This window comes from Equus quagga, chromosome 14 (genome assembly GCF_021613505.1).
Source record: "Equus quagga isolate Etosha38 chromosome 14, UCLA_HA_Equagga_1.0, whole genome shotgun sequence".
Taxonomy (NCBI): Eukaryota; Metazoa; Chordata; class Mammalia; order Perissodactyla; family Equidae; genus Equus; species Equus quagga.
Window position 1 is genome coordinate 39,243,839 of NC_060280.1, and position 24,021 is coordinate 39,267,859.

General features: G+C 39.7%; 1 protein-coding gene across 6 annotated transcripts in view; it reads left to right on the top strand.

Moving 5' to 3' along the window:
* Nucleotides 1-23,556, top strand: part of CCDC81 (coiled-coil domain containing 81) — a 33,968-nt gene extending 10,412 nt beyond the window's left edge. For 5 of the 6 annotated variants that reach the window (XM_046684935.1, XM_046684937.1, XM_046684939.1 and 2 more), the window contains 12 exons: nt 2,035-2,291; nt 4,718-4,797; nt 6,639-6,760; nt 8,270-8,393; nt 9,431-9,524; nt 10,154-10,300; nt 10,972-11,076; nt 13,360-13,532; nt 14,741-14,819; nt 15,051-15,271; nt 20,717-20,842; nt 23,048-23,556. In XM_046684935.1, the coding sequence (XP_046540891.1) occupies nt 2,035-2,291; nt 4,718-4,797; nt 6,639-6,760; nt 8,270-8,393; nt 9,431-9,524; nt 10,154-10,300; nt 10,972-11,076; nt 13,360-13,532; nt 14,741-14,819; nt 15,051-15,271; nt 20,717-20,842; nt 23,048-23,189 (1,670 nt within the window). In that variant the 3' untranslated portion in view covers nt 23,190-23,556. The remainder of the gene's footprint in view (nt 1-2,034; nt 2,292-4,717; nt 4,798-6,638; nt 6,761-8,269; nt 8,394-9,430; nt 9,525-10,153; nt 10,301-10,971; nt 11,077-13,359; nt 13,533-14,740; nt 14,820-15,050; nt 15,272-20,716; nt 20,843-23,047) is intronic. The other variant, XM_046684936.1, reaches the window with a different exon arrangement.
* The last annotated feature ends 465 nt before the right edge of the window (nt 23,557-24,021 follow it).

Sequence of the window (24,021 nt, forward strand, 5' to 3'; positions counted from 1 at the left end):
CAGAGGAGAGCACGCCTAAGTCTGCTTGAGGGGTTTAGGAAGATGGCATGCCATGAGGTCCTAAAGGATGATAGGACTTTGTCGGCAGAGAAGCTATAGAAAATATTTCAAAAACAGTATGAATAATTCAAGAATAGGGGAAAGAGTGAAGCCTGTTAAGGTAGTAATAGATACTTCTGTTTGGCCAGGGCATATGATTGTGGAGGCAATGAAGGGAGGTAAGACAAAAATGGTTGGTAGGGATCAAATTGTGAAGGCCTCAAATGGTGTGATAAGGACTTTGGAATTCATCCTGTAGGCACTGAGGAACCATTGAAAGTTTTTGATCAGGGAATTATCTGTACAGGTCCAGTTTTTAGTTTAGGAAGATAGCTCTTTTAATTATAGTCATTTGGTAAAATATGGTAAAAGCCTGAATGAAAGCAGGGCAATCAGGAGGAAGATGAGGGAATCTATTTTGAGACATTTCAGATGTAGAACTGATGGGATTTGGTTACTAGTTGAGAGTAGTGGGTAGCAAGAGGAAGGAAGGTATTTAGGATGGCTCAGATTTCTTGGAGAATAGATGTATGCTCATGCCATTAACTGCCATAGGGAATGAAGGGGGAAAGGCAGGCTGTGGTGGCAAAATAAAATGATGAGTTTGCTTTTGGACATATTGAATTTGAGATTCCTATAGGGATATTTAGATAGAGATGATTCCAGAGCTCAGGAAAAGGGTGGAGATTGGAGGTCAAGATTTGGATAAGTTTGCTTAAAGACTTAAAGTAAGAAGAGGAGATAGACAAGGACAAAATCCTGTTTAAAAAGAAAACAAAACAAAAACAACCACCATCTTACAAGAAGTGAAAGAGGAAGGAAGCCAGCAAAGGAGACCAGGGAGGAGGAAATTGGAGAACCAAGAGTAGTGCCATGGATACAAGAGAAAAGAGAGGGCATGGTCAGAAGTCACAAAGAGGTCATGAGAATCAGATTTGCAATGTATTCATTGGCTTGTCTATCAAGAGATGATAGTGTCCTTCCTGAGATTAGTGGGCTGGAAAAGATTGCAGAGAGGACTGGGTGAATGGGAGGGGAGAATCTAAAGGCAGGCAATATAGCCTTCTCTTTTAAGAAATTTATTTGAACAAATGAAATGGAGGGAGGTGGTGCAGAATCACTGTTAAGCTGTGCAGGAGACCTGGGTTAATACAGGGAAGCTCGTGCAGGGTAGGCTGTTAATCCTCTCATCCAGCAGTATTGGACGTTTGAAAGGCTATGAATTAATGCTTGCTGAATGAATGTTCAGAATGTTCTTATCTTCTCTCTATCCTTGTTTACTGTCTCTCTTTGGATTTATCATGTTGATCATCTTTGCTATTTACCCCCTTTTCTGACTTGTGGGCCTTGTATAGCTTCTATATCTAGAGTTGAATAAACTCTGTTTCCTTCAAGCTAGATATAGTCCTATTCCTTTGCAATGTCATTTATGGACTCATTAGAGAGGAAAAGCTTTCTTCAAGTCACCCAGTCTGATATCCTCCGATAAGAACCAATTTCCTTTGAAAGGTAACTTCTGGTGAAGATAACTATCTTTTCAAAACACTTAACATTTGTAGATACTTATAATCATTTAAAAATGATAAGTGGAGGAGATAGGCAAATAAATAATGCTGCAACATGTCCTGGAAGATAAGGATGCTGAAAAATTCAGAAAACCCTCTGATGAAGAGAAGCAGTTAGTTATTACTATGTTTCCAAGAGAAAATAAAAATCTTGTCTGGAAAATTGCTTAGCAAGCTAATTATTCTTATTTTGAGCAAAAAATATTATACTTTTAGGGAAAATCATATTGATTGCTATCTATTAATAACCAGTAATGTTAGGTGTCTGTAAGAATAATGTTACATTGAGTACAACTAAAGACTTCACACGGACAATTCTATTTTTGAGTATTAAGTGAGAATCAGATAATTATTTGTGAGTGTATATGATATGTCCTTGTTGTAATTTCTACTTCCTTTCCTCCACCCCAACTGTCCTTTTCTCCTCTAGGTGATATCCCAATTGTTCCACTTAATTTTGTCATGATATCCCTGGAGGGTCCATTTAACAGGGATATAGTGGAAGGATGTGTGAAGGAGACATTGCTTTTTTTATCACGATCCATTTCCATCAAAGAAAATGTGGAGTTTACATTCAAAGGAATTGGAGTCCTCGTGATCAGAGACAGCAAAGTGAAGATGAGATTTTATAAGGACTTCCTTTGTACAATGGATGGAAGCGGGGCTTTGGCGAAAGCCCTAGCAAACGTAAATTAATGTTTCCTTCTCTTAACCCTTCTCCCGAGTAGCTCTGAATCATCTGTAACTGCGTCATCGTTAAGAAAAACTCAGGTTGACATGTTTAAATGACAATTACCCCAAGTGCAAAGAAGTATTTGCTTATAGATGCTTAACTCCTTGACAAAAAGGTTAGAAGAGCAAAGGAACTTACCTAAGTTTTGAGTCAATGCCAACTGAAAAATATAAATAGTAATAGACACTTCTACAACTCTGAACATTTTATAGTACCTTATAGTTTAAAAAGTTCTTCCACATATATTATTTCATTTGAGTCTCAAAACATTATAAAACTGGTATTATTATCATCCTGATTTTACAAATGAGAAAAATGGGGGCTCAGAGAGGTTATATGGGAAGCCTGAAGTCAGTAGTGGTAGACTGGAATTCAAGCCCAAACTTCCTAATCACTCTTTTTTTGCTGGCTATACTAGTTTATTTTAATGCAAGTCTATAATAAGATCTAATTCAAGTCATGAAAATGTATCTTTAGCTTTTAATTTGCTATGTTGTAGAAGAAATTTCATAATCCATCATTGTTAACCATGAAGGAGCTAGTGATGACCTTCATGCTAAGCTGGACACAGCAGACTTTAAGGAGGCAATGAAATAGTCAATCAACAGGACTAATTGAGTACTTAATGTGCCTTAGGTGCAGCTCTGAGAACTAACAAAATTCGTATGAATAAATTGGAATTTTGAAATGTATCATGAAATGTATATAATCCTGTGTTGCACAGAGCAAAAACCTGACTTTTAAAGTGAAAAAGCTATAAAAATGAAAAGCTATAAGTAGGGTCTAATCCTACCCTCTAGCTTCTCCTTTCAGGAAGCTCTAGGATGGGGATTTAGGAGATAGAGTTGTGCACAATAGGACTTTTGGTGTTTTTTCCACAATCTGGCTTTGTACAGGATTTTTAAGAGAGATGCCAACTTGGTGTATGGAAAATGGAAATACACACAGGTATAACCTCTCTTTTCCATGAAAACATAAGGCAAGATTTGCAAAACCAGAGCAAGGCCAACGCACTGGCTTGTCTCTAACCTTCAGAGTTCTACAGATCTTGGTAGCCTCAATATGTGTTTAAAAGAGAGGATAGGGCCAGCACCAGTGTCCTAGTGACTAAGTTCAGCATGCTCTGCTTCAGCAGTCTGAGTTTGGTTCCCAGGCATGGACCTAGACCACTTGTTTGTCAATGGCCATGCTGTGGTGGTGGCTCACATACAAAAACAGGAAGATTGGCAACAGATATTAGCTCAGGGCGAATCTTCCTCAGCAGGAAAACAAAGAAAAAGAGGACAACATTTTAATTGGCCTGCTGCATTCTAAGACATATCTTTTAAGGGGCATTTTCCAGAAGAACTAGTCCTGAGAGATATTCTATGAAAAAAGCGTTTGGAGGCCAAAGCAGATGGAGAACTGCTGCATATATTACCCTCACGGGCAGAGGCACAAAGCACATTGGCATGTTAAAGGATCTGAGAAGTCTGGCTGGAAAGAAGCCGCTTTAACTCCTTGGATGTATTTAATCATGGAACTTTAGGCTAATCCAACATTCATTAACATATATAAAACACATTTTGGGAAATTACTGTATAGTGGTGAGAGTGACTGTTTTTTCCCCAAATGTCCCATAACTTAAACCCGAGTGCTGTCCTGCAGAATAGTTCTCTTGAGAAGCTGTGTGCTTCTTTCAATGATGCTGCTTTTGCTGGAAACATTTTTAAAAACTCTTTTTGGGAATTCCCTTCAAAGCTCAAGCTTTGTAAGCTGCATCATTAATCCCAAAATAATAATTTTATATGTTATTCTATACTAGTATAATGTAATAATGTGATTATTATATAATGCAACAATAATTATAATAGCTGCTATTTGTTCAGAGCTTATGATGTGCTAGCCACATATATACAGTGCCTCATAAAGATCCGTGAGTTAGATCCTATTATTATCCCCACACACCTAGGGTCTACGGCTGCATAGCTGTTAGCAGTGTGGGGAGTTGAACATGAGTCCACCTGACTCCAAAGCCCTTCTCTTAACTACCCAATTTTAGAGTTCTTTGTGTCAAGAGTGGAATTAGACTTGCTCATTTTCCTGATAGTTTCAATAAGTCGGCTCTCCTCTTAAAGATGTCTAAAGGAAGCCATCAACTCTGAAGGAAATTTCCAAAGAGGAAATGGTTTGAGAAAAGGCAACACCAATGGAACTGGTATGTGACTACTCAGGGTGAAAACTTGGATTAATGACATCATTCCTTTTTGGTGTGTAAGCTCTAGACTTTAAGCACTAAACAAAAATAATAGAGTATCATGGTAGCCTTGCCTGTAGCTTAGATTTGTCTGTGTCCTGGACCACAGCCTAAGGATAACCCTTCTCTGTCCCTGTCCTCCAGAGGCCTGGCACTGTGGACTCAGTGTTGTCCAGCAGAGAGACCTGGGAGAAGCGGCCCAGAAGCGTGCTTGTATTTCCAAGGTCAGTGCTTGCTCCACAGCTTCTTCCAGGCACAGCAGCCCTTGCTGACCTACTGATCTAACTGGGCAGGGTTTCACACCCTCTCCTAGCTCGTGCTCCTGTTAGTGCTCTCCCTCTCTTCTTCTCCCTCTCTCAGTGCACCAGCAAAGAAGAGTTTATTGGATACACTTTATGTAGTTAAGTTAAAAAACACTGGGCACTTAGAATATTCCTTTTTTAAACTACTCTTAGTCCCCTGGAAATTCTGACACTACCTCCCACCAACCTTAGTCCCTGCAATATTAGCAAAATTATTCTCACCTGCTGGGCTTTCCTCTCCCCTCCACCACTTCCTCTGACCTAGCTTCTTCCCCTGTCTGCAGTCTAGTCCACCTCTTGTCTGAGCTCTGATTTTCACCACTGAAGGCGTTAGAAAGACAAGGTAGAATAAAAGAACAGCTTTACCCTAAGAGTGCAGTGGGTGATACTGGTGGGTGGCTGCTGCTGACAATGATTATAATAATAATCATGACAATAACGATGATGATAATAGTTATCATCTATGGAGCACTTACTAGATGCCACGTATTTTTAAGCACTTTCTCAAAATTTTTGTATTTAATCTTCACTGCAACTATTTGAGATATGTGTTATAATTTTATCCATTTTATAGAGGTGTAAAAATTGTGCGCTCTTAATCACGTTCTTAATCTTAATTCCTGTGCCCTTAACCACTATGCATTTCAGGCGGAGGAAGTTTGGGGCATAACAATCAGCTTCTCATGTTTTTTGAGTCTGTGATATCCTCCTGTGTTTGCTAGTTTGGAATAACCCCCTCCTGGAAGGACTGTGTGACACGTCTTTCCACACAAAATCATTGCGAGGGCCAGAATAAGCCTAAGAGATTAGTTAGTCCAACCCCGTCATCTTGCAGACGAAATGGCCACACAACTGAGTGGCCAAGCCAGAAACAAAACCATGGCTCCTGACTATTCCAGTGTTCTTTCCATTGCACCAAGTTACCTTCCTCATTAAAAATAAATCAATGGATTTAAAATACTTTTTTTTATTATATTTTGGAAGGCAAATTTGGCTGTCCCTTTGGACATATTTTGGCTTAAGTATTCCAGAAGGGAAATAATTGCAGTGAGTCAAGCAACAGGGATGGAAGCTCCTATCAATTAGAGAGCCTAGAAATAAACACGAGGACTCAAATACTGAAAACAATTTTAAGTGTTTTATTTATGTGAAGTTTGGGCCTTGAACTTACTGGAAGTACCGCTCCCCACCCCAACTCTAACCCAGCCCTCCATACGTAACACCAAAGAAAATCTGCAACAACACACACCACCTGAGCAAACTGCTCCCCCAACAGTGCCTTTGCAAGTCCCTCACTTGCCTGAGAGGATGGAGAAGTGGGGAGGAGAAAGAGGGAGGAGAGAAATGGTTATTTCTGGGCATATTCTGCATACTAGGCTATGAATCCTTACCTTCAAGCTATCCAACAATCACCTTTCACTGTATCACCCCTATGGCATCTGGTTACAGAACTAGAAAAGACAAATTCAAAGTGAAACCAAAACTAGAAATGTAAATTCAGGCCTTCAAAACAATGTATCTGTCTAAGAGCTGCTTTTGAGCCCTCAGTATAGAGGGGCAAAGGTGTAGGTTGGCTCCCAGACTTAGCCTTAACGAGAGTGAGTCCATGATTTGTACTCAGCAAATCAAAGCACTCACTCCCTTGAGAGAAGTGGGCTTATTTCAGAATCAGCGAGCTAGTTGGGTTGCTTCTCAGAATGAGAGTTCACACGGTCACCTATTCAGGTCCAGCACAGTGGACAAACATATTGGCTTGTTCCTAGGATTGAACTCAAGGGGATGGAGAACAAACCAAAAATGGAGCCCATTGTAGAAGAAAGTCAAAAGAATAGACAAAGGAAAAGCAAGTTAAAAGATCAATCAGACAAAGAAGAAGGTGTCAGAGGTAGGCCAATGGTTTCTGAGTATAATCTGTCTCTCTTTACTACTTAGGAGCCCAGCCATATTACTTAGCAACTCCTATGCCCAAAGTAAATAAAGTTTGATTCATGAATAATCACTGTATTCTTCTCTTTAACAAACATCTTCCATTCCTGGAATCTTGTATCTCATCTTAACTATTTCATGACTCTCAGGTTCTTAGACTATGATCTCTTTGCTGGCTTCCCATTGCTTAAAGGGTCAAAATTCAGATGCCTACAGAGTCCAGGCAGATAACATAAATTCATGAAGTGGAATGGATATAACATGATAGGGAGACATGTTAGCATAAATAATAGTGTTTATGAAAAGTGAAAAAAAAAGGAAAAATGAAGACTGGTAGTTTTACATCTTTGATATCTGGCCTAATACAAGATCATTGCATTCTCATATCTGAGTCTTCATTTAATCTGTTGTGATATGTTGGTTTTGCGGAAGCATATAAAGAAAATCCTAGGACTTCAGAGACTTTTTGAAAGGATTCTAGACAACCGCAGGGGTTGCCAGACTACCCTTTGAGGACTGTTCCTCTAGCAGATTGTTGATTCACAGAAATTTGGGCCAAGTGGTTAAAATTTTCTGATTTTTCAAGAGAAGCAGAGATCCTGAAATCTATTGATTGCTAAATGTTGACAACTAATTGATATTGAAACAAAAAATGCTGATTGGGCCAAACAAAACATATCAATGTGTAAACATTGGCTTCCGGATGCTGTTTTGTTCATGTGGCCTACAGGATTACATATAAACTTTTATCCTAATATTCACTTGCTTTCATTTCTTCACCCTCATCTGTCACTGTTTCCTACAGACTCCTTCTTTGAGAAAAATTGTCTATTCATGTTCTTCTAACATGCGTTACTCTTCCCTGACTTCATGGTTTTGTTTACTCTTTTTCTCCTGCCTGGAATGCCCTTCCTTTTCTTAGGGTCTATCCTAATCCCACTTACCTCTTAGCATCCTTTTCACATCTCACTTCCTCCATGACGACTTCTTTCATCACTGGATTCTGAAGTGGCTTCTCTTTTCTCTGAGCATGTTAGACCCTTAAAGAGTGCACCATTCATTTGGGATATAGACATTTTGCATCGCTGTCCTGAATGGCTATTTATACAATGTGTGTGAAACACATAGCACTGTTGACAGGTAGTAAGACCTCCACAAATGAGAGCTCTCATGTTTTTGTTTATATCTTATTTTTCTCTCCAACTATATCTATTGAAAGATCTTTAAAGACAAAGACTTGCCTTTTTGTATTTTCTAAAGTGCCCAGCCAGTGCTTTGCATCTAATAAGCATGCAGCAAAAAATATATTTTTTTAACCACACTAGGGCAAGGGACAATAATTTAAAGATAAGAAAGTGTATCTTATGTGAAAATTTTCCCTGGTAAAATTATGAGTTTTAAAAGTCTATGTTAAGTACAAACAACTCATGTAAAGTTGAAAACAGACTCGCTTTCGTTCACTCTACAGAGATCTTATCACCCAAGATACTTCAAGATAGACAAACTCTCTCCCCTGGCAAAGTGACAAGCGGCAGCTTGCTGAACAAGTTGGAGAGGAGTGGGAGTGGTGGGAAGAATATGAACCCTGAAGGGTAATGTGTTGGTATTTTTTATGTTGCATTTTATTAAATATATTTTTGAGCCATCTCTTGATTCAGGGAATTTAAATAAGCATTCATTCATTCCTTCATTCAGTATTTTTGAGTATATTCTATGCGCTAGGTGATGGGGATAGTAAAGATGACTAGGGCTCACGATCTAGTGGGAAAGCCAGACATACATAGAGTGATAAATTATGATTCAGTAGGATAAATGCTATGACAGAGGTAGAAATGAAATAGCACAGAGGAGGGAATATCTAACTTCTTTTCTTGTGGATTTGGGAAAACTTTCTTGGTTTCTTTTTAGCTTGGTCCTGAGGTAACATCTATTACCAATCTGTTTTTTTCTTCTTCTTCTTCTTCGCCCCAAAGCCCCCCATTACATAGTTGTATATTCTGGTTATGCTATGTGAGATGCTACCTCAGCGTGGCTTGATGAGTGGTGCTAGGTCTGTTCCCAAAATCTGAACCAGCGAAACCCTAGGCCGCTGAAGCAGAGTGCCCAAACTTAACCACTTGGCCATGGGGCCAGCCCCTTTCTTTGTTGTTTTCTGAGTGCTTGGATATTATGAACTTACTATAGAATTCACTTATTCAGTTATTTATCTTGTTTATTGGCTGTCTGTCCCCATCAGCGTGTTAATTCCACGAGGATAGGAATTTTTTTGTATGTGTGTTTTGTTGTTCACTGCATTTCCCATGCCTAGAACAGTGCACATAGTAAGCACTAGATAGATTTTTGTAGAATAAATAAATTTTATCCCCATTTGACAGAATTGGTAACTGAGACTTTGCAAGATTACCCAGCTTGTCTAATGCCAGTCAGCTTGTAAGCAAAAAAGCTGGGATCCAAATCTAGGTTTATCTGATACAGAGCATATGTTCTTAGCCTCTATTCATATAGTTGCTCTGAAGAAAACCACTGAGATATTTTTGTTTGTCTTATGTTTATACTTGCCTCTAAAGTTACTATTGCTCTAGATATCAGACTGCATTAAACATTAATTAATGTTGCATTGTTTTCATAGCTTATCATCTCCAGATTGTCTGAAAAATGATGATGAAATGAATCCTAGAATTTCTCCAGCCCCTGCTTGCCAAGATCATAATAAGGCAGGACAGGTACAGTGTCTTCAAACAAACAAAACCTAATCAAACTCTTCCTCTGACTTCTGTTTCTCAGAGAGAGTTCTGGGAATCGCTCTTTCTTTCTTCTTCTTCTTTTTTTGCTGAGGAAGATTCACCCTGAGCTAACATCTGTGCCAATCTTCCTCTATTTTGTATGTGGGTCACTGCCACAGCATGGCCACTGAATAGTGGTGTGGGTTGGTGCCTGGAAACCGAACCTGGGCCCCCAAAGTGGAGCATGCTGAACTTAACCACTAGGCCACAGGGCCCTCCCCAGAATCACTCTTTCTTTAATATACGGGTATGGCTCAAGTACTCAGGATCCAAAACTGGACTGTGATATATCTACTAGTCGAAATCTACTGGTTAACAGAAATAGAGTTAGGAAATCTCTTTCTAATTTTCAATTGCTATAGACACTTCTGATCAAGTGAGAGTTCAGTAAATCCTTATAAATATTTGTGGGGCCCACTCTGCAAATCTCATTTTGCTGATATCATTAATATATCCTTTTACAAAGTATGCTTCTTGATACACCCAGCCTTTGGAGAGCTTGTAAAGGGAATGTGAAGGCAAAAAACTAAAAGGTAAAAATTAATTTGTCCTAAAATTTGGTATTGTAGGAAATGTGTTATGTATGTTTGCAACGAGCACAACGAAATTGCCCACTGTATTATGGTGAGGAGAGGAGGAGGAGGGAGATAGAAGATGAGCGACTCATACAACAATATCAGATGTTGAAGGACCAAGAGGCTCTCTTCAAAGAGCAGGTAGTTCAACACGTCACTAAAGAGTGTTTAACATGGGACAGTAGAACATGATTATAAAATGCCATTTAAAATGTTCCATCATATGTCTGTACAGTAACATATTTAATCATTTACTTACTGCTGGACTAACACTTTGTGTCCAAGTTTTCACTAATAGTAAACATTGGGATGAATATCCATGCAGCTGAATGTTTGCATTTGTCACTGATTTTTTTTTCCCCCATAAAGACTGAGTTTTAAAGGTAGGATTCCTGGATTTACATGGCTTAATTTTTGATTTCTGATAAAATATAATCCTGGTCAAGGCTTTTCCCTTCAAATTTACGGACTATCTCAAGCAAGCAAAGACAGAATGGCAACTTCAGATCTGTTCTATCCAGATTTCTGTGGTCTCTGATAATTGACCCTACTGCCCCTTCCTGCATTTGTGGTATCATAGGTTACCACATAGGAAATCTTCCATTCTTTCTTACAATTCCCATAGAGGTGGTGCCTAAAGCTCAAGAACAGGAAAAAAAACTTCCCCAGCCCACTTTTATAAATCTGTGAAGACATCAGAAAGCATCATGGCTTCCAAAAGGCAGGTTTCTACCTTGGTCAGATTATTTTAATATAATAGAATTAAATTTTTTGAAAGCTCTGTTTCAATATGTGATTTCTTTTTTTCAAAGTTGAAAAGTCTGGCTAGTAGAGAACAGAATCAAAAAAATGCTGCCTATAATCTTGGAGTTGCTGAAGCTATAAGAATCCACAAGAATGAGAAACCTGAATTTTATGTGAGTCTTTTCAAAATTTGTTACTAATACCTGCCCCATCTGTGAGTATTTGGATCCACTATCTGTATTGCAGGTTGTGCCATTTTTTTAAGTGGCCGTGGTAAAAAGAAGCTTGTGTAAGGTTGAAGCTTCCTTCTAGAGCAGGAGTGGTTCAGTGTCTGCCTCCTCACCATTCACATTCACAGTACAGTTCTTATGAGTCACTCCAGCACTTACCAATGATAGTAATTCTCAGCCAGGACCTGGGCGGGGCTGGGGTGGGGAGGTATACTAAAGTACTGCCCCAGGATTAGCCAATCTAAAGAGAGAAACAGCATCACCTGGAAGCTTGCTGGAAATGCAGAAGCTATGGCCCCACCCCAGACTTCAAGAATGGGAATCTACATTTGGATAAGAGATATAGGTGATTTGTAGATGCTTTAAAGTTTGAAAGCCCAGCTTCAGATGGAGGTGAGCCACCTGCTTTGCTGTTAATTCAGTGTCTTCGATCATTATGTGCCTACCTTTATTTCTGCCTGATCATTCTCGTTTCACCTTACTATCTAGGTAGTGTGACATGGGACATAAAACTAATAAGGTATATTTTCTTTATTCATCATCAAATGTTTATTGAACTCATGTGCTGGCCACTGTGCTGGTGGCTAGGAGTACAAAGATGAATAAGATAAGGTCCCTCTCTAAAGAGGTCTCAGGATCATGGGGGAAACATTTAAAGAGGCAAGAGTGTGGTATACTAAATACTACGATAAATCTTTGAATAGGGCACTGTGTGAGCAAAGAGGAAAGTCCCTTAACCCAGACCAGAGATCTGGAAAGACTTCTTGGTACACAAGAGTTGGGTAAAGAAGTGAATGGAGGAAGAACTTTCCAAGCAGTGGCAGCAGGGAGGGAGGGAGAGCACAGTGCTTTTGAGATTTAGGTGTGATCTCTCTCTCCTCTTAGACACCTAAGTTCCAGATTATATTTCTTACTGCCCACTTTGTATCTCCTCTTTGATCTATCTGTAGATATCTTAAACTTAAAAAGACCAAAACAGAGGATTTGATTCCCCCTGTCAACCAGTTCTTCTCTCAGCCCTCCCATTTCAGCAAGTGGCATCACCATGCAGACAGTTGCACGAACCCCATACCTAGGAGTGATCACAGATTCCTCCTCTTCTGTCCCCCTCATCCAACCATCTGCAAGTCCAGTTGCCTTTACCTCCAAAATGTAGCCACTATCTTTTCACGCCACTTCATCTTCAATGTTACCACCCTAGTCCAAGCCACATTATAGGCTCAACTTCTGCAATAGCTCCCTAATTAGGCTCGCTGCTGCTTGCCTTCTAGCCCTCCTACAATCTATTCTCCACACAGTAGCCAAAGCAGTCTTTTAAAACTGTTAACCAAAACATATCATTCTCCTGTTTAAAGCCTCTAATGGTCTCCTGTTGAATTAAAATAGAATGTAAACTCCTTACCTTGACCTATCAGGTCCCACATGGTTTGGCCCCTGCCCTCCTCTCTGAGCTCACCTACTTCTACGTTCCCCTCATTCACTATGACTCAGCCACATAGACCTTTCTGCTCTCTAAAATCATGCCTGGCTCGTTTCCATGCAGTGTCTTTGCACTTGCTGTTTCTTCTGTATGGGACACAGGTCCCCTGACATTTGCAGTGGAGATGATTCAGTCCTCTCCACTGAAAAGCCTTCCCTAATAACCAACCAATTTAGTCCTCTTCCCACCCAGTCACTCGCTATGATAAGGGATTCATGACACTTAGCACCACCTTAAATTATCTGATGTATTGTTTACTTGTTCGCTGTCTGTCTCCTGTACCAGAATGCAGGCTTAATGAGAGTGAGGCTCTCTGTGGATCTCTGTTCTTGGTCATTGTTGGATCACCAGTGTCTAGAATGGCCATGCCCAGAGTAGGTGTTCAATTCTTCCTCTTCCCACCTCCTCTCAGTCCTTGCTCGTACTTTTGTACTCACCGGGAATTCCTTCTTCTTTCTATCTGTGTGTTGTAAATGCTAGCTCAGGACCTGCTCCGTGAAGTCCATTTTCATCTTTCTTTCAGATATGGGCCTTTGATCAGTTCTGCTCAGATTCATCCCTGGCACACTCATTATTCTGTGGGTGACCTCAACACTACCTAGTCAACTTCCTAGTGTTGAGGATTGGGCAAATATTATAAGTTAAAAAATACTTTCTGATTGATTTTAGTCTTCTGAATTATTAACTTTATTCTTTGTTGCTTTTTGGTATTCTAGAATAAATGAATTGCTTCTCTGTCATTCTAGAAATCCTTCCTATTTGATAAACGGCCACTCAGTCCTGAGATTAATGCCTTTAAGCAAGAGGAATATTCCCAAAGTCTCCTGAAACAAGTGGATAACAGACGGGAAAAGCAAATCAAGCAAAGACAAAACAGAGAGTTGATGGACCGCCTAGAACAAGTGCAACTCACAGAGGAGTGAGTCCAGCTAGACAAGCTCTGAAAACGAATTTGGAATTTTCATGTAAAGCTTATTTCCATGTAGGATTGAACCAGCTTTGGTAGTTTCATTAGCACAGCCGTACCCCACTGAGCACACTAACCCAGCTAGCAGCCAGTACCATGGCATAACATTTCATTAGAAAAATGAAAAAGCCATCATTATTATAATTATCATTATAGTAATGATTGCCAATCTATAATTAATTATAGAGTATCATTTTGTATTGTTTTCTGATCACTAATACTGGTAGATGGAGAAATAGACTTGTCTTGAGCAGGCATCATCCCCAGCTGTTCCCAGGTGATCTTGAGGCAAAGCTGAGGTTTTATTATAAGTATATGGGGATGTTTCATGGAACTCGAGGGCAGGAATGTATGGGGGACCCAGGAGGACTGGAATCAGGGACTAAAAAGTAATGTAAAAAAACCTTCCCTCTGCTCATACCCACAGCTTCTTAGTTGACATCGTCTTTATTCCAGCTCAAACTTGGGTGAATGTTAGTCTCAACTCCAGATTTTCAGGAAAGAGAATCTGATTGGTCCTGCTTGGGTCATCTAAAGCCTGGGATAAGGTCAGGGCCACAGAGTTCAAACATGCCTGAGGGGGCCACACTTCTGCTACTGAAGTCAGGAGAGCAATTAAGGAGGCTACTGTAGTATGAGCAAGACTCCTAAAACAAATAATAAGCTAGTTTCTATGACCAAATATTATATTTCTATAAAATGTATGTGTTCTATTATGCTTACTTTAGATCACGGTGGGTTCCCTGTAGGTTGCATATAATAGAATCATAATTTATAATAGGAAAGATCACTTTTCTTAGAAAGGAATCTTGTGATGAACCATTTTACAGAACAAATAGATACTTCTTGTTTTTTTATCTAGACTTTTTAAAGCATGGTGGGGAAGGAGGGTGCCTGTCTTAGCGATAGTGCATTTGGACAATATGGTCGGTACCTGTCCTGTCTGTCCTGTGCTCAACACATTGTCCACTAGCCTATGGATTTCAATTACTCTTCCTTTTTTCTTAAAATAAAAGCTTCTAGAAGGAAATATCACTTTTTATTTACCAGGCTCGCAGTCCTATTAATACTTACTAAACATGTTGTGGTGATGTTAATCTGTATTACTAAAGACTCTGTAATAAACTGTGCTCCTACCTTTTCTTATTCTTAACCGCCAGACTTGCTGCACAAAGAGCCAAATATATAAAAGATAAGATAGAAGAAACATGGTGTTATAAGAGAGCTTTGGATGCACAAGTAAGGGGACAATTATTATTTTTAAAATTATGCAGTGCTTCAATAGCATTCTAAAAATATATTTAGATATACGGTCATATTATGAATACCCTTATGTTTTATCCATTTGGTGGCTTTTGAGGGCCTTGTTCCTTCCTCTAAGGTATTGGTATATTACTATTCTACAGCACTGTGCATAAGCTTTATTCCCTGGTATAATTATAATCTGCATTGTGTGTGTCCCTGTTTCAGATAAAGAACAAAGCCCCTCAGCTGCCCATGTTTGAGCCAGACTCTTTTGAGCCCATCTTTGGTAATAACAAGTGTAATCTGATGGTGGAAAAGCGAATGCGAGAACAGAATTACATGAAGCACCAGCTGGAGGCAGCTGCTAGTCACAAGAGGAGAGCTATCCTGCACCAACTGGTGGACCAAAAGAGGGACTTGCAGATGCTCCAGAGGACCCAAAAAGAGTAAGAGACCTTGGGTCTTTCTTCCTCCTTCTCCTCTCCTCCTCCCCTCTGCTATTTCCCCTCTTCTCTCTCTTTCTTTTTCTCATACAACAGCAGAGAAGCAATAATAATAGTGAACAAAATGAGGAGTTATGTGCAAAATATTGTTCTTAGCTTAGTGTATACTTCATGTCATTTCATCCTCACAATTCACCCTATGAGGAAAAGTTATCGAATTAAAAAAACTAACCAAACTCTCGATCCCACTTCTTCCTCCAGGTACTCTCCACATTTTTCCTTCCCTTTACAGTACAACTTCTTAAAAGAGTTGTCCATACCAGCACTATCCATTGGAAATACAACGTGAGGCACAAATGTATTGTTGTGCTCAAGTAGACACAGACATGAAATTCAGGTCCATTCTAAACTTCCACTAAAACCCCTTCCTTCAAAGAACTGTACATGTAGGAAGCTGTACTGATGATTGCTGGTGAGAGGGTAGTGAAGACGGCAGGGTAGGCAGAGGAGGACTTTATGCCATATCAACGCAAATACATCTAAATTCAAACATTAGACCTACCCAGTTTCTTAAGATGCCTAATTGGTCACAACACCAATGGGGAATGTTTAAAGGTCCTGACCAGCTCTCAGCCTCGCAACATCTCCTTGGCTTCTTCTCACCTTCCCATTTTCCATATCTCCTACTGTCTCTCCTCCACGCCTGATTGACATAGACAACTCCAGTTTCTTCTTTGTAGAGGTCAGCAATTCTCAGATCCTTGATTAGAATTATAAAATCATTGAAGTGCTTAGGGGTTCCAAAAGGGCTTCTCCTCAAAAGAATCTCCTCTTTTTAGACAGCAGCTATACTTATAAAAAGATAAAATGTTATTTTATTTAAATTTTATAAATTACAAATGGTCAGTGGGGTGGTGCAAACATCTGTTATGTTCTATACCAAGTAGGCTCAAACATGAGTAGAATAGTAGGTTGAAGATGGAGGATATCATGAAGAGGGTGGGGTTGGATTGTTGGTAGAGAGAAGTGAGAGCATGGCTTTTGGGGTCAAGTCAGATGTGGGATAGAGTCTTCATCTACCCAGGGCAATGTATACTTGTATGGCTGTGCTGTTTGCTAAAATACTGAAATATTTCCAGACTTCTTGATAAATAGCTGTTGCCTCAAGCCCCACAAGTGCATCCCTGCTGCCCAGCCTGCCTCAGCCTCTCCTCGGGATCCCCCCATCCCAGTTCTCCGTGATCTTTCACCTAATGGATGAACACCCGGGATCTTTAAGACCACTTCCAGTGTCCGTTCTGATTGATTGGCAGTTCTGTCATTTTACTCGTTGTGTGATATTGGGCAGGTTACGTACCTCTGAGGGCACTGGTTTCCTTATCAGTTATTAGGGATAATACTAGTATCTACCTCCAGGGTGGTTGAGGGTTAAATGAAATAATTTTTGTAAATAGCTTCTGTTTCATAGCAAATAGCTGTCGCTTGTCCCATGGTGGCTGTGCCTTTGTATGCTGCCACAGCCAGATCTGGGTCCCTTTGTATTTGCTGCAGAGATTATTGCAGCTTCTGCCTTCACTTCTAGCCCTTAGCTTCTCCAGTTGATCTCCTGAACTTGGAGTTAGGAGGGTTAAACTCTCCCTCTTCCAACCTGCATGACCTGGGCCAAATCAGACATAGGGGTTTTGAGTCCTCTTGTTCTCCTATGAAAAATAAGGATAATCACACCTGCCCTACCTCTCCTCACTATGAGAACTAAATGAGATTATGTATGGGAGAGCATTTTGGGACATTGCGAACCTCTGAACAAATACAAATTATGGTCTTTACTTGGTAAAGACCCCTTTTCTGTATGGGTCAGATCCCTCTCTACTGTTTCTATATCCTTTACTGGTTATTCCAGATTCTCTCACTCCTCTTATCTTTTCCAACTCCCCCGCCCTCTGGTCCACCTCAAGATGTGATCTTGGGTCTTCCTGTAGCAAATGGAATGTCACTTTCTTTCAGAGGGGCTAATTACTCAGTGTGATCCAAATAGGCTGCTAAAGCATTTTCATTGTTTTACTTTTTTTTCTTTAAACTTTTCTGCTTTTGTTTTTAAAAAATATAGCAATTTATGCTCATTAAAATAAGTCAATTGGTGGAAAGATTAAAAAAAAAGTTAATAATCTCCCCTACCAGTAGTCAGTTTTAAGGTTAATATGTAGCCTTCTACATTTTTTCCTTTTCTTTATAAATGTATTCAAACAATATGCACCTATATATTTTCCTTTCTATTTTTTAAATGAAAGTGAGACCTATGGGCTCTTATACATTACTCTGCAACCCAACCTTTCTTTAAACTAATAATGTGTCATCAACTTATATTTAGGTTAGTACATATATACAAGATTCATTCTTCTTTAATAACAGTATAATATCCGTAATATGGGTTGCTATCATTTAACTTTTGCACCATTGATGAACGTTCACTTTGTTTCCAGATATTTTGCTATTATAACAATTCTCTATTAAACATTTTTAATACATATCTTTATACTGGTTCTTTTATTTCTATTGGATAAATTCCTAAAAGTGAGGTTCCTGGATCAAGTGTTTGGCACGTTTAAAATATTATCAGGTACATTTTTAATATTACCAGATACAGTTTGCTTTCTAATAAGGTATAGCAGTTTGCTTCCACCAGCAGTCTTTTGAGAATCCTAGTTCCCTCTGCTCTAACCCCACTTCATTTTCTTACTTTCTAGGCATTTACATTAAAATGGCTTTTTAACCTATTCTTTAAAAAATAATATCATAGTGGCCAAAAAGCATATGAAAAGTTGCTCAACATCACTAATGATTAGGGAAATGCAAATTAAAACCACAATGAGATAGCCTCTCATTAACAAATGGTTTCCATTCTCCGAGAAGTGTGTGTGTGATTCTTACTCAACCATCAACTGTCATCGTTTGCACTGTTTGAAAAAGAGGTCATTTAGCATTTAACTACATTTTTGCCTCTCCAAGATAAGAAGTGTTTCATGTTTTATTGAATATTTACTTATCTGAACCTGAGATAAGGAATTCTCCACTCCAGTGAATAAAAATGGTAAGCTAAGAAGGTGGTATTTAAAATGTAGTTGTGTTTTATATTACACAATTTAATAATTTAATTCCAATCACATATATATCCTGGAGTGCTAACGTTATGGCAGTATGAATGGAGTAAGCAGTTAACAAATTGTTCACAATTTCCTCTAACTCACTTTGTAGGCGTAGGAAAAAGTCTTTTACTATTTAAGATGTATATATCAGTGTAACATAACAGATAAGATGGCTATCTTTTTTTTCCTAGGGTCTTATGAAAAGAAAACATTTATACATTTGCAGAACAGTGTAATAAGATTTCACAAATGCAAAGATAAAATGTGCTATCGTTTATCTTGGGTTATCATATTTGTGGTTTGATTGCCTGGTGAAATATCCAAATCAAAGAAAATTACAGATTTTTCTTACACCATGAAACCTTTAACAAGTACTTATTTTAGAGTATTCAAAAGATTAAAAAGGAAGAAAATTGTCTGTTCATTGTAGACAAAACCATTAAGATACAAATATAATATGATGTAAAGGGGAAAAATAAAACTAAGACAGCAAAAAAAAATAATAAAAGAGAGAGAGAGAGGAAGATATTACCTCACTCCCACTAGCATGGCTACTATAAAAAAAAACAGAAAATAATAAGTATTGACAAAGATATGGAGAAATAGGAACCCTGTGTACTGTTGGTGGGAATGTAAAATGATCCAGCCATTATGGAAAACAGTATGGCAGTTCCTCAAAAAGTTAAAAATAGAAATACCATATGATTCAATCATTTGACTCCTGGGTGTATATCTAAAAGAATTAAAAGCAGGATCTTGAAGAGATATTTGCACAACCACCTTCAGAGCAGGATTATTCACAATAGCCAAGAAATGGAAGCAACCTAAATGTCTAACCACAGATGAATGGATAAACAAAATGTGGTATACACATACAATGAAATATTATTCAGCATTAAAAACAAAAGAAATTCTGACATATGCTGCAACATGAGTGGACCTTCAGGACATTATGCTAAGTGAAAAATAAGCCAGTCACAAAAGGAAAAACACGGTATGATTTCACTTATGTAAGGTATTTAGAATAGTCAAATTCATGGAAACCCAGTGGAATGGTGGTTGCCAGGGTCTAGGGGAAGGGAGAAACGGGGAGTTGTTGTTTAATGGGTATAGAGTTTCAATTTTACAAGGTGAAAGGAGTTCTGGGTATTGGTTGCACAATAATGTAAATATACTTAAGACTGTATCTGTACACTTAGAAATAGTTAAGATGGTCAATTTTATGTTACATGATTTTACTACAATTAAAAAAACTATGAAAAGGAAAAAGGTATGGAAAATATATATAATAGGTACCATTCAGTCATTGGGCTCTCATTGTATGATAGGCATTGGCACTTTCTGTATATTATCTTATTTAAACTTTATAATACCCACACAACAGCTGTTAAATCAATGCTTATTAGAGGAAAATGTGGTCACACTATTTTAGGAAAAGTGAACCAGCACTGAGCACATTACTGATTTTTCTTGGAGGGCCCTGATACCTAGTGGCAGTTGCTACCTGTAACACAAAGCCCTTCAGAGGTGGCTAAATCAGCCATCGCATTTAGTGAAGTCCCTTCTAGAATTTAATGAGAATGGATGGTAAGAGTTTCAGTTTGGCAAGAAATAGACACATATAAGTAATTTGAACCAGGTTTAAGGTGATTTACAACAGCAATGACTGCATGTTTGGAGACAGTAAAAGAAACACTTAAACATTGTGAATACTGGGATGTTGCACTTGAAGAGAGATATTATAGTCACTTCTTCAATGATATGACCATCACCAAACACATTCTTTTTACTTTCTGTACAGTGTTAGATATTTTCTCCATTTCATTTTCTTTTCCTAGTCACTTCTGTTTCTTTTCCCCTTTCTAACCATTCATTTGTATGCCTGTCTACTTTGTCTTGTAAAATGCCTGTAGCAACCTGTAGGCTGATTACTGACAGCTGAGAGGCTGGAATAAAAGGAAAGAAACATAAAGTCTGGGAAATCCATTTGAGATGATTCTTTAGATCGGTTAAATTAGCCTCAAAAGAAATTAATGGCTTTAAAGGCTGAATTTGTTAATTGGAAAAAGGTTTTGATCCTACTCTTTTAAACCAGAATGGAAGATGAAAGGTCCTAGATCCATAAATTATTTGAAAGCTAGGAGTTTCACTATCTTTTTGCAGTGTTCATGCCTTAATATACTCCAAAGAATGGTGAACAAAATCAGAAAGTTTTCTGTTTACCATAAAAGAAATGGGGCTCCCAAGGTTGGTGCATGTCCTTCCCAGTATTGTGAATGAAATCAGACTGTTCTGTTCTCCCTAGGCACTTGGCAGATAGAAATGCTGAGCTGGAGCGAGTGAACAGAATCAACCAGAGCTTACAGGAGGACTGGGAAAGGAGTGCTGCAATGAAGAGGCAGCGGGACCTGGAGGAGAAGGCCTTCGAGCGGTAATACCTGATTGGAACCAGTCCTTTGTCTGCTTCTTGTTTACTTTCCTCTAATCCTGAGATGGCAGTTAGGTTTCCAGTGCCAACTCCAGTTGATGAGTAGTGGCTGCCTAGAGAAATCTGTAGAGAAAAGGATTCTGGGTCCAGTGGGAAATACTGCTACAATGTATTAGGAATGTCTGTTATGGATATGGGATTGGAGAATGCTGTGTTATATATTATATATTTGTCATCTCTGCCCTAATCTTGGCCTCTGCGTAGGGTAGCTTTATCTTCTTTCTGTGGAGGGTGGGGAGGCACGGGGGTTGGGGAGTGGGGAGGAGGGTGGGAATTCTCTTTGGAAATAAATAGTTGGAAATTGGGAGAGTGAGTATCCATCTGAACAAATCCACAGCCTAAGGAATGGTCATTTAAGAGCAGAGTCAAGGGGTTGTGGGTCAGACTGTCAACTGGAAAAGTGAGATGCCACTGCGAAATGAACCAAGAAAATCTTCCTGAAATGTATTATTATATCCCTACCCCCTCTCTCCAGCTATTTATTTACAATCTAGGATCAGGGAATCTAGTCATGGCTTTGAGGATTAACACTAACTTTGGAAAGGCAGCTAATCTTTTGGTGTTACTTTTCTTATTTGTAAGATGGAGAAAGTAAACACTTGCCTGACTTAACACAGGAATTTGGGGATCAAATAAAGAGATGAAAAAGTATTATACTTTAATTAAAATACTTTACAAATGTAGGGTATAATTTCATAGAATTTTAAAAACTTGAAGAAACAGGCCATGCCTACACAATCAAATGTTATTAAAACCTGAATATATCAAAATAATATTTTAAATTGCCAATTATCAACTAATTTTTATCATGGATAAAATTTGTTCTAATGGATCTTGATCTGTGACTCTCCTTTTCCTTTTAGATTTTCTTTTAAGGCATTTTTTGCTGGTCTTTCTAACAGGTAGAGCCCATATGTTGTGATGATGCAAGTATGAGTGATGACATGGAAATAGGTTCCAAAGGAGAACTGGGGTTGTTTGGCCTAGGGAAGAGGTAGGGAAAGCTGAGTTGGGGGTTTCAAGCCATTTTCTCAATGTTATGGGAAATCGGGTAGAAAGCAGTGAAGTGAATGCCAGGGAGATTTTCACTGGATTTTGAAAGAATGCTTGGCCACCATGATGATAAAGGGTACAGGGGACATGAAGTAACCTTGAGTGGCAGGATAACACAGCTGCTCCAAGGACATGGCAGAGCGAACCTATTACCCGAAGACCTAGGCCAAGTTGTGGGCAGGGACTCAAGCAGGCAGCAGGTGGGAAGAAGGAATTGGTTGGTGTTAAAAAGAAAATGAAAGCAAAAACAAGGTTCATGTGCATGCAGTTAGCACATGGTATTCCATCCCATGACCAAGGCAAGCCAGGTGGTCTTCCCTGGACATTGCAAAGACTCTTTGTTCTTTTTCTTTGTAAGGCTGCTCTTGTTTCTCCTTTTTACAGAATTCCACCCATGTAGAAATTTTGATAGGATAGGGGAACACACCAGGGACTGTCCTGCATAATCAAGAAAAATTGTTGGAGTGGAAAATCAGTTACTGCCATCCCTTCAGCTCTGCTTGGAGCTGCTTTTGTCCTTGTCTCCACTTTCGCTCCTGCCCCTAACTCTCCAGAGGTCTCTGGCCTCTGGGGACTTTTCATTTTGAGTCTACTCTGTCTCCTGGGGTATTAACTGTTAACCAGCAGCTTAATGGCCTGCTCTCCCTCTCAAATGCTGTCTCCTGGGAGCCTGACAGGTAAAGGTGCAGCCACATGGCCAAACAGGGAACACAGAGGCTTTGGAGCCACCATGGGCTGGTTGAGGGACCTTGGGCAAGTTACATGTTCTCTGAGGGTTCGGGTGTGTGTGGCTGGGGAGAAGGGCTGGGGTCAGACTGTTGTGAAGGCACTGAGTCAGAGCCTTTTATTTAACTGGGGAATGAGGAGATAGCTGAGGTTTGGAAGCAGGAGATGCCAAGCTGGGGCGGGCTGCAGGCAGCAGCCTGGAGGGGGAGAGCCTGCAGGTGGGAGATCACAGGTGGGTGGGAAGCTCCTGGAGGGCAGGGACCAGGTGTTGCTTTTCTTTTGTCTCCCTTCCACTGGCTTCCAGGCCAGGGCCCCAGCCAGGACTCAGGGAATGCCTGCTAATGACTGCTTTTCCTCGCCTCTCCCCAGGGCCTCAGACAAGCTCTTCCTCCTGGACCAGTGTGAGAAGTATCGGCGCTGCAGGCAGTGCCAGCGGTGCACCTCCAACGTGGGCAAGAGCAACCTGTGGCCCCTGAACAAGTCCCTGCATGGCTCCCGGTTGTTTGTCTAAAACCCAATGTTTGGACCTGTGTCCAAAACCTGGGGAAGGTTTTTATTTTTCAAATGTTTAGGGGTGATGGCAAAACGACATATTTATACTTTAGAGGAAAAAAATTGTGTGGTTTTGGTGCTTTCAGGAATAGATTTATTTTTAGCCCTTTACTGAATTCACATACAGAGGTTCTCACATCTGTCGTCCTCCCATCCACACAGAACCCTGCTGCCATCGGGGCTGGGAATGGGACCCTGCTTCATTCTGGCTGCGGGCGTGCTGCTGACCCAGCCCTGCCACCCCCTCTGTGACTTTGTATAAGACTTTGTGACTTTATCTTTTCTTCATCTATAATGAATAATGTCATAATAAATATTTTCTACGTGCCCGACTGTGCATAACAATTCATAATGGTAAATTTTACCATCCTCCCCCAGCCCTAGATTTTTCTAGAGGACCCTATGTGTGAAAAACCCACAGGTAGGTTAGGCTATTTGCCTCAGGTGGTGAGAGTAATGCCTTCCGAGTTTTCTACTTGGTGATACACCTGGGACTTTGTTGGGACCTCAGGGGATATCATTCCTTTGGTGACCTTCTGGTCAATCATTCTGTTGCCCAGCCACTTCTACACCATGATTGTAGGTTTATTGGGATAAGTGTGTACTGTGAGGGGAGTCTGGCTGCCCTGCCAGGTGCCACCTTCTTCTCTCACTGCTTCACTTGGATCCATTCTTAAGCTAAATATGCTGTGGAAGAGGAGTATCTTCCTGTTAAAGGACTGATTTTCAGTTAAGCTGGGGGTGTTCTCAGCCACAAACTTTCTTCATTTGTCTTCACCCTTTATCTTTCC